Below are 14,824 nucleotides of genomic sequence, written 5' to 3'. Positions count from 1 at the left end.
CCATGACTGATCTCTCACTGTCAATTTTTATTTTCCCACTATGTTTCTGTTGTTGCAAAATTTGTCCAGATTACATTCTTTCAAATCATTTAAATGTTTATGAAACTAGAACAATATGAGATTGAAACCAGACCAATCCCTTTGATACTTGAATAGAAACACCTGTTGAATTAACAATTTGCCATGTGTGGGTTGTTCTGATTTTCCTCCTCTTTCCTTTGAAGTTTTCATTTGTCAGAATGATAAGCAAGACAAAGCCAGATGTCTTACAGAAGTCCTCTGTGTCACCACAATTATTTTGTCAGGTCATATACAGACCCCATTTAAAGAAGGTGTGGGGGCTGGGAACAACCTATTTTCTGTAGAAGTAACTGGAGTGATGCTAATTATATGTCAGCTTTTTTTTTTTTTTTTTTTTTTAATATGATAATGACCAGAGAGACCTCAGTGGCCAGTTGTTTCTCAGTATTCCTGGATAGCTAGTTATAACTTTCATTCTTTGTTTCAGCTAGTTATAACTTTCATTCTTTGTTTCATTTTCTTATATAGCACTTCTTTTCCAGCTGTCATATTATTTTATTTTTTATCACAGTACTAGGATGATAATGTTCTGATTACTGGTGATACTTCAAGACACCTCTGTGTAGTACTAATAACTGCTTATCATGTTCCAAAAAAAAAAAAAATAATACTTTAATGCATCTTAAATTTCCTTCAAAACGCAGTCCCATTTACACCTTAAATTAACCTTGAAAACAGATGCTGCTCTTATTCCTCCATATACTGGTTTCTGTATCACTTTTCATGTAGTATGTAGGTGCCTTCTAGAGGCATGAGTTAAATACACAGTATTAAATACCGTGTGTTAAAATACATGCTATATTTTTTTTCTCTCCTTTTAGGAAAAGAATGATTTGTCCATGCAGGATATTGAATAGTTGTTAGAGGTGGCAAAGGAATGAGAAGAATGCCTTGAATTGCAATGAAAGATGATAAAAATTTTAATGACCCCAATTTCTCACAGTCTTAGGAAATAAATGTGGAAGAGGCAACAGAATTGCTTGCGCTCTCTCTGTTCCTTCCTTCTGCTTCCCAATAGTATCACCTTGTTCTGAACTAACTACTCTGACAGGTATTGTCATGAGCATGCAATTCACATGCCACTACACAGTGATTTGGACAGACCTTTAAAAGTTCTCTCTCTTGTGCAAAGACAAGTTTACTTATGCAGTAAAAATGATTAGTTTGCAGTGGGGGGTTGACCTGTTGATTTTAGTCCTAGTTGCAATGCTCTTTATCTTTATCTTTTTTTTTTTTTTTTTTTTTTCATCTGGTCCAGATCACTGAAACTCTTAATAAAAGGAGTAAAATGTTATTTTTGTGTGAGAAGACAATACAAAAAGCTTTTGAACATGTTTTGGATATTTGGTTAAAAGAAAGGAATTTCTGATGTGGCTTTTAAAATTAAAGGATTAGTAACAATTTAAAGAGATGAGCTTAGGACAGATATAAAGGATTCACCTCAAAAACTTCAGCATGTATGTTTAAAATTTCCTTTTTGAAATTCTCTAAATGTTTATTTTCTTTCTTTACCCCTCTATTCTTTCCCTGTTTTTCTTTCTCCTCTCTTGTCCTTTCCCATCCTCTAGATTTCCCCTTCCTTCTAGGTTGGCTCTCCCCATTCTGTGGGTCCTCTTGTGCAGCAACACAGGTCCTTGAATTCTACAGAGAAGTCGTATTTATCAAATGAGTCTGATAAAAAGTCATCCCTTGCCACGTTCATATGACAAATTGAACTGCAGACTCTGCCACTTCATACACTTGAGAGACCAATAATTTTTTACTCATACCTGAGAATACTTTTCACTCTTGTGTTCAGGAAACAACAAAATTTGATATTTGAATAGGCTACCCACTCTGCAGGCATATAGTCACTTTGGATATATATGCATATACATTTATATATATATATATATAAAATGTATACACATTGTATACATATATATGTATATACCTACAAGAACACACATTGCTATATGTTTATCTCTTTTAATTGGAACTGGATGATACACTACCAGGAAACCTTACATTGTTTCTGCAATTCTAGATAAGGCTCTAAATACCAGCGGTACCAGTTGTGCCTAAATTTCAAGATAATGGGAAATGGTAAAAGCAAGTTGCCACAAAAATAAATAGCTGAAAGTGAAAGGAGGAAGGCAGGTTGAGCAAGCAGTTCATGAGAAAGTATTCATTGCCAAAATGCAGCACAGAAAGAAGAAAACTAAACGGAGACTGAATGTTAAACTTTCACTCTGTACATTAAGTTTAATGGTTGTATCAACGGCTTCATATGACAGGAAATGATCTGGGCGTTTTGTTCACTTATTCTGGATGCCCTTAGTTTCACAGAGCAACTGGTAACATGGATTGCACCTCGGAAGGGGACAGCTGAACTCTCCCTCTGGCTTTAGTGAGGAAAGAGCAGCGATGAAATCCGTGGACTGTGTGCACGTCATCCAACAGAAGGATACCGCCTCCTCTCCCTCTGCCCCCCCTGGTGCTGCTTCAGGCACCACGGGACTTTTTTCTGTCACATTCCTGTGGCTTGCAATGCTCCTGTCCTCTTGTCTTGCAGCAGTGTCTCTTTACCATGTTCTCACCCTGAAAACAGAGCTAGAAGCTCTGCGCCACGAGCTGATCTACAGGGTCCAGGCAAGGTCTCCACTAGAGCGGCGAGCCGTCTCCCCTGATGACGAGAAAGCAGGTGCCCCTGTTTCTTCCTTCCTGCAAGCCTCTGCAGCTGGTGCCAGGCAGGTAAGCTGGAGTGGTGGCTGTGGCTCGCAGGGCTCGAGCTTGCAGGGAACGAGGCCGCTCTCACCAACTGTTGCCTGTCCCCGTTAGGAGAACGAGCTTCCTGGCCCTAGCCCAGCTGAAAGTTTCCAAAAGGAAATCTCGAATGGGAGCAGAAACAGGGGGAGAAGGTCTGCCGTCCACACAGAAGAAACAGGTAAATAGCACCTTGCAAAGTGGGTTGGGATGCTGCAGGTGGATGCTTTTGGGAGACTAGCAGCAGTTCTTGGGACATATCTCCTCCTGTAGGCTGACGAATGCTCCCAGAGCCTATTACGATTTTTGCAGCTGAATACAATTATTATCAAATGAATGTTGTGAACTGCATTTGTTTGATGATTACCGCACTGTTTAAGGTACCAGATATTTCTGCTATCTGCAGGTTGAATTTTGAATATTAGCTCCCAATTCTTTATCTTGTAGCTATGTTACTTCTCGATGATGAGCTGTAGAGCTGAGTAAGGCAACTTGAAATTGTTCAGATTGGAAATCGATCAATTCTAAATCCATCATTCTCAATTCAGGGTAATATCTAATTTGTTTCTCTCTGATAAATATTAAGGAGGGAAAACCATTATTAAAAAATAAAAATAAAAAAAAAAGTCAAGTCATTTTTCTGGGAAAACATAGTCATCCTAAAAGAGAGAAGTAGCAAGAAAGCTCCCTCACTTTAAGGAAGTAGGAGCTTTCAAAGAGAAAAGCTAGCTTGTACCTGTCTGAAGAGGCAGACTACAAGAAATTCAAAAAAATAGCATTACTTCCACATAAAACCAGCTATTAATATAATTATCAAAATTAATAAAGGCATTCCTATGCAGTAAGTTTTTTTTTTTACTGTAGCCTTTTAAAAAGATGCTGCAGAAAGCACTATTGACTGCTCTGTAAAAACACCTCTGATGTGTGTTATAATGTCAATATATTAATGGGATATACTTGTTTCCTTTAGGGATAAAATACTCAATTTCTTTTAGTTATTTTCTTTCCAAATACATTGGTGTTTGATAGGATGAAATACAGCATTTAAACATAACAATATGTACGTTATAATTACACTGAGTAACTAGAAATATTCCTAAATTGCTAAATCTATTAAACCTCCTTATAGATAATTTTAGATTGTTTTGACTGATGGGAGCTGATATATTGAATTACTGATTAAGTTAAAATGTGTTAAGTTAACAATGAGTAGATAAAGTCTAAATCAGAGATCACTTAAAATGTGCTTTTGATTAAATAATTAATGTGAAATGTATTTCACTTAAGCTTCAGCAAGCTAAATGAAATTTAAGTTCTACGGTATCATTCTGCTTACCTCCAAGTCTCTAAAAAGAGAATATTCATATAGGACGCGACCCAAAATCCATAGGTTTAAATGAGATTTATTGTATTTCATTAAATTTTTGGTTCAGGGTCTTGGCTAAGAGTGATTTCACAACCAGGATGTAAGACAAAATTACTTAAATTGTATTTCTTGTAGCCTGTTTCCTATAGTGGGAGTCACAGAACTTCACTGCTCTCCCCACCCCAATGTCTCCCAAATAAAAACTAGTGATCCGTTATACCTAAACCACAGCTATCACCAAAATGAGGAGGCATGTCTTTTTTTTTTTTTTTTTTTTAATGGATATTATAGCATCAGTATTTTGCAAGTTATTCACTTCCCTTCACTGTAGTTTTCAACTTTATTCTTATTGTTCTTTGAGGGTTCATGGGGCAGAGTAGGGTTTTGAGCTCCTCAGCTTTCTTCTGGCAGACTTAAGACTCTTCTCATCAGGTAGCTACCTCTGATTGTATCTATATGTATTTCTTCACCTGAACTTCTAATTAAGCTGCTTCATGTTTTTGTAGGCTTTTTTTTTTAAATATTTTTTTTTGTTAAATTGTTTTGAATAGATAACAGAAGGCATAGAATAGGAACATTCATTTGAACAGGAAAACCTATATAGGCTGACCTACTACAAAAAAAAATAATAATCTAACACAGCCATTGTATTTTGTATGTATATATTTTTTAAATATATATATATTATATATCTTTTCCCTACATAAAAGGTCATCTGTTACACTGAGTTACCTTTCTACCTGCTGTAATAACAGCAAAGTAAGCTCTTTAGAGCTTAATTTTCTCAGACCAGACTTCTCTCCACTGATGACCGTGAACCTGGTATGTTAAATAGTTAAATAAAGTCAATGTTAAATTTTGTTATAGTAGAGTGACTGAAAAAAAATAACATGGTTTTGTGCCTGGTCCTGAATTCTGTCAGTTCATCAGTCATAAACATAAAATTACTACCCCTGTGTTTTTATCTTCCTGCATCCATTGCTGAGTATTGAAATTCTGGCAGCCTCTAAAGTATCCCACAGATTCACTGCATTCAGTCCAGTATGATGGCAGATAAATTAGGGTATTGAGTGAGGTGCTTTGTTCTTGTGCTATTTCTGTTTGCTTCAACAAGCTCTCAAAGCAGAGTCTAGTCTCAGAATTAATTGTTGAGCCATAATTTCAATTCAACACATACCAGTTCCTTAGAAAGTGAATATTTGAGAATGTCACTGATATAGAATTGCTTCTCTTATGTCTCTTCAGAGAACAGAAGTAAAAGAGAACCTTTTGTTGTTGTTCATAAATAAAGTTGTGATTATTTTTTTTTAACATTGATAATTAAATTCTGGTAACGGATGCCCTTGATTCTTTTCAGACCTAGCTCAACTCTTCTTGAATATATGGAATTTTCCTTTTTAATATATTTGTAATATACATTTGCTTGATATTGTGTGCATAAAAGTGGCCACAAATTGTAATTTTAATTAAAATGACAGTTGAATGAAAATAGATCTAATACAATGCTTTCTTTAATATTTTTATAGGCTAGGCATTTTTCTATGTTCATGTGTAAAAGTATTAGTCATCAGAATTTGTACATCTCATGTCCTGAGAAAAGTTTCTAGCACAAGTGGGCTGAAGAGATGGGTTTTAAGCATCAATTGCAGAGAAAGCTGCACAGTTAACAGTCAGAAACAGAGTTCTTGATACAATGAGTAGGAGTTAATGGGTGATTTTGAAAGATGCATATTAATATGCAGGCAGATATAGATCATCTAACCACTTCTAGCAGGTGTCATATCAGGACACTTAAGAGCAGAAATACTTTTCTTTTAATTTGTCATTCTTTTTATAAATTTTGCCTGTAGAGGAAAACTTGCTACACAACAGAAACACACCCACATGAGCGCACACACACATTACCCTGATCCCAATTATTGACTGCCTTGCCAGCATGCTTCTCTATAAGATGTATATATCCTTCAGTCCAGGAACAAGATACAGCTTTATTACTTGAGACAGTTCAGAGTACAAATGCCAAGTTTCATTTGCACGCTCTCTAGGTGCCTTGTTCCAATCATCTCTGTGTGATTCTGATTCCCATGGTTGGCTAGCAAGGTGAGCATCAGGTCTTCTGTAAGCTCAAATTTGCAAAGTTCTGGTGCGATCAAACTGGGGCACCTGTGGACATTATTTACTTCAGTATATTGAGGTTATCCATTTCAACCAGGTGTGTGTATGAAAGGCACAGAAGAGAAATTCAAAGTCCACAAAGCAGTGAAATAGGCTAACTTAGCCTGGCAATTTCTTACTAGCTGTTTCCAGGTTCTTTTGCCATGTCATTTGCATCCGCAGGAAACAACTGGTGTCATGCAAGCACTAAGTAGTGCGAAGGCATCCCCTTTGCCATTACTCTTGATATATTTGCTTTTTTGGCATATTGGTACATTTGCTGATTAGAAGTGTTTTGACTCCATATGCTATTGTTTTAGATATCCATGTCAGACAGACAGTATGAACTTTTATGGGTGGAACTTGACTTCAGAGATCTTTAAGTCAAGAAAGCTGACCTTTTCTTACTGGTCTAAGCAAATGCTGCATATAAAATTCCCTCACTAAATACTTCTTATTTTATTGTTTGAAGAGGAGAAATATAAGAGTGCTAAAAAAAAAAAAATCTCAAAAGAGATGTTATTCTTTTTTGTTTCTGCTGACAACAGGCTAACTCTAAAGGAAGTGAACATTTCTATGTGAGAGAGTAGAAAAAGACTTCATCCAGTGCTTACAATTTTACATGAAGAATTTCACCTACTGGACGAACGAATCAGTGTTGCATATTATACAGACCTCTGTGCAATAAAAGATACACAAAATAGGCTCTAATTTAAAAAAAAAAAATGCTTTATGCTGCATAATAGAAGTCTATATAAACTATTCTTAATTCTTAGTAAATTATTCCTGATTATACTAATTGTAACACATTACTTCTAATTCCATTAAGATTAAAATGATGCCAGCAATACTTCAAAGATACTTGTTAGATCTGAATCGTATGTGTAATGATGACTAAGCCATTTTAATGCAGTGACTGATTTAATCCATGATTAATGCACCATAAAGACTTCTTAATTAAAAAGTGCCAAATTAGTCAGTCTATAAACCTGCACAAGCAAAAAGTAAAGGAAGATATTCTGTGGTAATAAATTAAAAAGTTAAAAGGAAAAAAAAAAAAAGCTGCAAATTGTTCAAGAACATACATATCAATTATAAATTAAATTACCTAGTGTTTAAGTGTGTTTCAGGAAATCTACAGTGTATACATCAAGACCAAAGAAGGAACCCAAGCAAACAGGTCTCTTTTTAAAGCTCAGAGTTCATCTTTTTTGTTTGTTTCAGCAAAAGTTGAGATAGATGTCTTGGGCCGCAGATACTCAGAAACCAAAATGTAGCAATTTATGCACAAGTTCATAGATAATAAATTTGCAATTTTCTTTGAATGGATTACAAAGTTATATTACAAGGTATTAAAATGATTATGCATGTTAAAACAAGAAGAAGGAGGGGGAATTTGATATTACTGATATGCAGAAGAGAACTACATGGATATGCAGAAGACAAAGTTCTTATCCTTCTGCAAAAGCTAGATGTGTTTGTTTTTGAGGTGTTTTTTGTTGTTTTTGTTGTTGTTTTGGGGGTTTTTGGTTGTGTTTTTTTTTTTGAAATTGTGGTTACATTTCTCAACTGGTAAAGAACACATTCTTTCAAGTGCTGGCTGTGGTTTGTAAAGACATCTGTAATCATTAACTTCTTCAGAATTGTCTGTTCTCTTCATGGAAAAGTCTGAAATGTTCTTCTCACTCACACCCCACAGCGTGGTTTATATCAGAAGAGTAAAAAAAAAAAAAAAATTCTCATCAAAGCAAAGCTATCATCTGAAGTCACAAGAGGTCGGGGCACACATTATTGTTCTAGGTACACGTTGTTTTGTACAGCAAGTCCTCATGGTGGTGCACACTTCAGATATTTTTACATGTTTTAGAGAAGTATTTTACCAATCCTGTGTTCTGCTCACATTATTAAATATTCAAAAATCCTTTATACTACAAAGCTGATAGGCAGGTTTGATTTACAGTGAATGAAGCATACTTGGGTAGAGCTTTTGACTTTTTCTGCTCTCTACTGATAGTAAATAGTCAAGCCGTATTTGGTAATGCATATATTCTTCATATTGCAATTCAGATTTGTGTTCTTCTTGGAATAGAATTGCTAACATTTAACAATGTTAGCATTTTACTTAACATCTCTATTACTTTCCCTAGAAAATATACTCTGTATATCCTTTCTTTCTCTTTAATAACTAATTATGTTGTTTGCTTTGAATTTGTTTCAGTGAATTAGTTGATTTTAAGCATATGTGTTTTTCACAGGTCAAAGTGAAGTATTTGTATATACTGGAAATAGTTATTTGATGGTATTGGCTTCTGAACTTTTTTTTTTTTTTTTTTTTTTTTTTTTTTTTTTTTTTTTTTTTTTTTTTAAGTATCTTGTGGTTAAATTCCCCAAATAGTTCTTAGGAAATTATTTTTCCTTTTTGTGGCTTTAGGTAAAAGGGCCACTGTGCTGGTTTCTGTTCTCTGTATTGTCACGAATGACACTTCTGTATCCATATTTCTCCCTGAAAGGCAAACTCACTACATTCTGCGCAGCCTTAAAGACTTCAGAGTCTGCATACATGAAAGGAAAAGACAGATTTTTGTAGAGAGTGTGTGTAGATTTGATACCATAGAATCACAGAATATCCAGAGTTGGAAGGGACCTACAGGAATCACTGAGTCAAACTCCTGGCTCCACACAGGACCACCCAAAAACGAAACTCTGAGAGTGTTGTCCAAACACTCCTTGAACTCCAGCAGCTCGGTGCTGTGACCACTGCCCTGGGGAGCCTGTCCCAGTGCCCGACCACCCTCTGGGTGCAGAACCTCCCCTTAACACCCAGCCTGACCCTCCCCTGTCCCAGCTCCATGCCATTCCCTCAGGTCCTGTCGCTGTCCCCAGAGAGAAGAGAGCAGATATTTGTAAACTGCTGCAGAACTGTGTTTTTAAAGTGTTTTTAAAATATTAAAAAGTTCTCAGATTGTACCTAGCTTGCTGATTTTAATTACTGTGTGGCAGTTCTGATGAATGATGAATAGCTTTTCAGTGCTGCTAAGAATCAAATCACAAATCCAGAGCTACAAACTGTGAATGAGGGCAGTTTCCTCTCTTGTTCGGACAGTGGAAATTCCAATGGCCACACTGGTGAGTTCCTTTAAAAGCAGGAAAAATTATATGTATTTAGATTACTGCCAATTCCATTCACCAGGAAGGCATTTTGTTCCAAACGAAGGTAAATGAATACCTTGTGAAGTAAATTGCCTGACATGCTTTTTGTTGTTGTTGTGCAACTCCAGAAATCACATTTTGATTTTATTTGGAAGTTTCTTTTTCAGAAAATTTTGTCACTTACAAATGTGATTTTTTTAAAAGAAATAAAAAATCACTGAAGTAAAACACCATTTTTGATTTTATGTTGGCTTGGTTTTCTGTTACTTATCAAAGGACAGGGAATGTAAATGTCTTTAAATTCTTGGTTTGAAAATCTATAGATTTTGGCATGTTAAAGGAAGTGTTGACTGCAGGATAGTGTTCCTGTTAATGTCAGTAGGGCTCATAGGTTCTTAATTCTTGTGACATTGAAGCATTCCCAGACTTGCATGTGAATTTTGTCCACTGTCTGTGAGCGCCACTGATGTGCTATAGAGCATCTAGCCCTCCCCTGACAGCCTCCTTGAAAGGAGAAAGGTACAGACAGGAGACCACTTTCTTCTCCAACCTTGTCACTCTGTACACTGCACAGAGAAGTGGATGCTGATGAACACAGGGGTGTGCACAGGGGTACCATTGACAGGACAGAAATAAGATCTCAGAGTAGGTCACTGCCCTTTGCAGCAAGGGGGGGATCTGAATCTAGCCCATGGCATTTTTATCTGAAGAACAACAACAACAAGGCAAACAAAGAGATTCAGCAGTCCAAAGCAGAATTTTCTTCTCTTAACTTAGTATCAGTTTCTAAGTGCAGTAAATGAAGTTCAGTAAATGTTACACCTGTGTTTTCCAGCCTTCAAAATGCCACTACAACCTGATGTTTTCCTGAAAACCTGCTATTTGCAAATGCAACCATGCTCTTGTCTTTTATCCTCTTCACTGACATATGTGGTTAGCAGATTTTTTTTTTCTTAATCTCTGTTTCTCTTGGGAGCCTTTATTTTATCATATCTCAGAATATATATCCCATCATATTATGCCACAGTATTTTTCTCTGATCAACGTCCTATTTTCTCATGTCTCCAACACCTACAGTTTTAAGTAATGCTTTTTTTTTTTTTTTTTGTCAGATACTAAGGTATTTGTTACGTGTGCATTTATTTGCTACCAGTCATCTCTGTACTTTCTCTCTTAGTACAGGGTGATTGACTGCATGCATCTGAAAATATATGGAGGGTACATGCATATGGATGTTGAGAATTTGATTTTACTGTTCTTGAAAGTACCACGTAACCAGTATATATGATTAACATTTTACACAAACCATGACTGAAAACTATTTTTAGCAATATAATAAATACTGTTAGAAAAACTGGTATCTGTCATAGCTGGCAGGGTTGTTGGTTTTTGTTTGTTGGGTTTTTTTTTTTTGAGCTTTTAGTTAAAAAATTAACAAAGCTAATTGATCTGATTCATAGCTTATTTAACTTACTGCTGCATTTTTAAACTCAATTAGGACCAAAGATTAAAACAAGCAAGTACAATTTATATGCTGCTTAGCTGTAGCTCTCTGAGAACTATCTAGTGCATGTTGCTGTATGAATTTTGCTTTGGCATGTTTGAGTAAGATAGATTCTGTTTTCAAATAGGTGGTGAGACAAAGAATATAGTTTTGTTTTGTGTTCTTCCATTTTTTTTGAAGTAGCTTCAAAAAGCTTACTCCGTTGTACAAATGACATGTATGCTTTCACTTTGCAGTGCTACAGGCCTGCTTGCAACTCATCGCTGACAGCAAAAGTGATATCCAACAGAAAGGTAGGAACATATTCCACATTTTATTGCTCACTGTTCCATGTTTTAGATCTTGTGTCTTATTTTAATTAACTTCAAAGCACTAACTGAGTTATATGGCCTGATTTTAAAATAAATAAATAAATAAAATAATGTGGTCGTTGCATCTGGGCAGCTCTTGCAAATATCCTCTTTTTTGGGGGAAATACAGCTAGAGAGACTGGAAGTCTTAACTAGTAGTCAGCTTTATTCAATTTTGGCAGATGATAACTGGGGAAGTACATTTGTGTCTGTTTGTGGTGTTGTTTTTTTGTTGGTGGTGGTGGTGTTTGTTGTTTGTTTGTTTTTTTTTTCTGATTACCCCAACATTCTTGTTTCTTTTAGATGATTCAAGCATTGTCCCTTGGCTTCTGAGCTTTAAACGTGGAACAGCTCTGGAAGAACATGGAAATAAAATAGTGATCAAAGAAACAGGATATTTTTTCATATATGGCCAGGTAAGAATGCTCAATTCACTTCAGCATCTGAATTTTAAAGGATTTTTAATGTCTGCATACAATATATTTGAAGTCTGTACCTCTTCATTCTGTAGGTTTTATATACAGATACAACATTTGCTATGGGACATCTAATACAGAGGAAGAAGGCCCACGTGTTTGGTGATGATCTGAGCTTGGTGACATTATTTCGCTGCATCCAAAATATGCCACAGTCTTATCCGAATAATTCTTGCTATACCGCTGGTAAACATCTAAATTTTCCTTCTCATTGTTTGCAAATAAACTGTATTAAATGGAATCTCAAATGGCGGGTGATTAAGAATTGTAGCAGTTCTAAGGAAAATGGATCTGGTTAATTGCAAAACTACAAAACACATTCCAAAAGTATAGATTTATATCAAGCATCAGCAGTTGAACTACATGCATCTCACTTAGATGATCTGAGTGACTCCTGTCTCTACATTAGCTGTATAAAGTGCTTGGATACTTTGGTGCTTTCATAGATAGGTGCTTGAGGCATACAAAAGTAGTACATACTGTCCCTGCTGAAGAACTGAGTTTAACTTAGGTGTTGGTTTCCACATTTACGTATCCCACTAAAACGTATTTAGGAGCTGTGTTCTGCTTTAATATATCATGCATGAGTTTTAGCCACACAATTTTTGTGTACTTCACTGTGGGCTTTCAAAGATTCAATCCATTCTAGAATCATTAAGGTTGGAAAAGGTCCCCAAGACCATCTGGTCCAACCATCCAATTAATAGTTGTCATTCTAAAGTCATTTACCAGCTTAAATCTCCACTCCTAATAATGGCTAATGCAATTTTACTATCTGGTTAGATGAAAAAGTTAATTCTATAAAGAGCTCTTTTTGACTGCACAAATTAGAAACACCACAAAAAAGACCAATTAAAATATTTAACGCAAGTCCAGCAGGCTTAGTGCTTATATGTGTGTATTTTCCTGCAGCAGCATTTAAGGAATTATTGTCCAGGCCTATCAAACCTCATTCAGTAGCTCTTACCTGTCTGTCTTTCTTCTTTGTCAGGGATGTGGGGGTTTTTGATTTTGTTATTCTCTAGCAAAATCTCTGTGAATAAAATCTGTCTTTTTTTTTTCTCTGTCTTCTATAAAAAGTGGGTTACATTCAGTAATAAGACTTGACTGTTGACAAGTGGTGGTACTAAACAAATGGGGCTGGGAAGGAAGTTTTCTTTTTCTTTTTCTTTTTCTTTTTTTTTTTTTTTTTTTTTTACATAGAGATTAATTTCATGTATTCCATTCTGCCACATCGTCGTTCCTGCTTTCAAAACTCCCACCTTCTGCTTTCACCTGGAAAACTGAATTTTACTGCAGTATCTCATGTTGTTGAGCACGTGTTGCTGCAGATGTTAGTTTTGTTCTCAGTCCAGTGATTGCAACTGGAAGGCAAGGTGCTTTCTGTTACCACATCAGCTGATGTGTGGCTTGCAGGAAGCAGACTTTTGTGCTCTGCAGTTGCAGTGGATCAGCTGATGTATGGTAACTTCATTTGGTTGGTAAAGCTGATGAGACCTCCTCTAGAAGTGTGGGAACTGAATGGTCTAGGACCAGCAATGCCCAGTGCTGACCTTGACTGTCTCATCACCATAAGATGGGGAATCTGATTGCACTGCAGTTAGGTGATTTTTTTTTTTTGCAGCGTTAGCTTAAGTGAACTTTGACACAATGAGTGAAGAATGGAATTGCTAAGGAAAGAAAGGTAGATCCAGCTCCACAGAGGATGCTAAGTGTCAGATTTTGGTAGGCTGAAATCTGTGTGATTGTACCTAAAGATAAAACAAGCACTTGTCACAAGTAACAAGCCATGCTTACATTTATAAGATGATGTGTAATAACATTTTGAACACCATTGATAAAAATAATGTCTGTGAAATATTAACTTTAAAATATTCCATTTTTTTTGCCAGGCATTGCAAAATTAGAAGAAGGGGACGAACTTCAACTTACAATACCACGAAGACGAGCCAAAATATCCTTGGATGGCGATGGTACTTTTTTTGGTGCAGTCAGACTCTTCTGAAATCCTTTGATTCTGTTGTTATGCTTAGTGCAGTTTTCTTCTTTTCCAATGCATTTGTCAGGAAAAAAAAAATGAATTTTAATAAAGCTGCCAATTCAGTCTCTCTCCCACACCACCAGCTTCTGAAACCTTTTCTTCAGTTTAATAAGTGAACCCAAAACAGGAAACACACCAGACGTACTTGTGAGATAAAAAATATCATGTGATTACCAGAAAGCCAATTTATTTTAGACAATGGGAGACTCTAAACAACAGCTGTAAAGATATGGCTTTTGGCTTTGAAGTAATTTCTTGTCCATGAAACAAATCAAAGAAGAGTTGACCACAAAGTATAGCATGAGCAGGACCATTTTATTATCCAGAAATGGAAAACTAAAACACAAGTGCATTTTAATTTTGTTCCATCAAAAAATAAATAAATAAATAAATAAATTGAAGCATAAAGGATAAGGAAGAATCATCAAACACTAGATTACCTATCATGAAATGGTGGTGTCACCTGGTTTCTGTTTATTTATTTTTGTTTGTTTGTTTTTGTTTGACATTGAGATTTATTTTGGAAAGAAAGTCTAAATGTACAGGACGATTAAGTAAACTCCTCAGAAGTATATAGAATAGTAGCCACTAGCTTGCTTATCCTCTGTGGACAAAAGATATATACATTACTAAAGTCTATTAGTATTTACTGATTACAATTAATTTTACTGGAAAAAGGACACATAAGATGTTTAGACAGCTTCAAAGTATTGCTACCCATCAAGGAATATGTACATACATACATGTAAACAAGGCAGGCATAGAAAGAAATGTAATGAAATTAGACACAATATAGTAGGTATAATTGGATTTCTGACTCCATAATTTCTGCAATAATATATATATATGTTGTGTATATACAATAAATATATATATGTGAAAGTATATGCACACACATTTGAATCTTTGACAATTTTTTTTTTTTATAGAATTTTGTCTTCTTTTGAACAGATTAGT

General features: G+C 35.6%; 1 protein-coding gene across 1 annotated transcript; it reads left to right on the top strand.

Moving 5' to 3' along the window:
* Positions 1-2,472: 2,472 nt before the first annotated feature.
* TNFSF13B (TNF superfamily member 13b) lies at positions 2,473-14,237 on the top strand. The gene is given in 6 exon segments (NM_001310341.1): positions 2,473-2,814; positions 2,902-3,007; positions 11,237-11,293; positions 11,654-11,766; positions 11,862-12,012; positions 13,719-14,237. Coding segments are annotated over 6 exon segments (867 nt in total). The 5' UTR covers positions 2,473-2,487; the 3' UTR covers positions 13,832-14,237.
* The last annotated feature ends 587 nt before the right edge of the window (positions 14,238-14,824 follow it).

Source organism: Anas platyrhynchos, chromosome 1, assembly GCF_047663525.1.
Source record: "Anas platyrhynchos isolate ZD024472 breed Pekin duck chromosome 1, IASCAAS_PekinDuck_T2T, whole genome shotgun sequence".
NCBI lineage: Eukaryota > Metazoa > Chordata > Aves > Anseriformes > Anatidae > Anas > Anas platyrhynchos.
The sequence above is the reverse complement of the archived record's forward strand: the minus strand, read 5'-3'. Positions and strand labels throughout refer to the sequence as shown.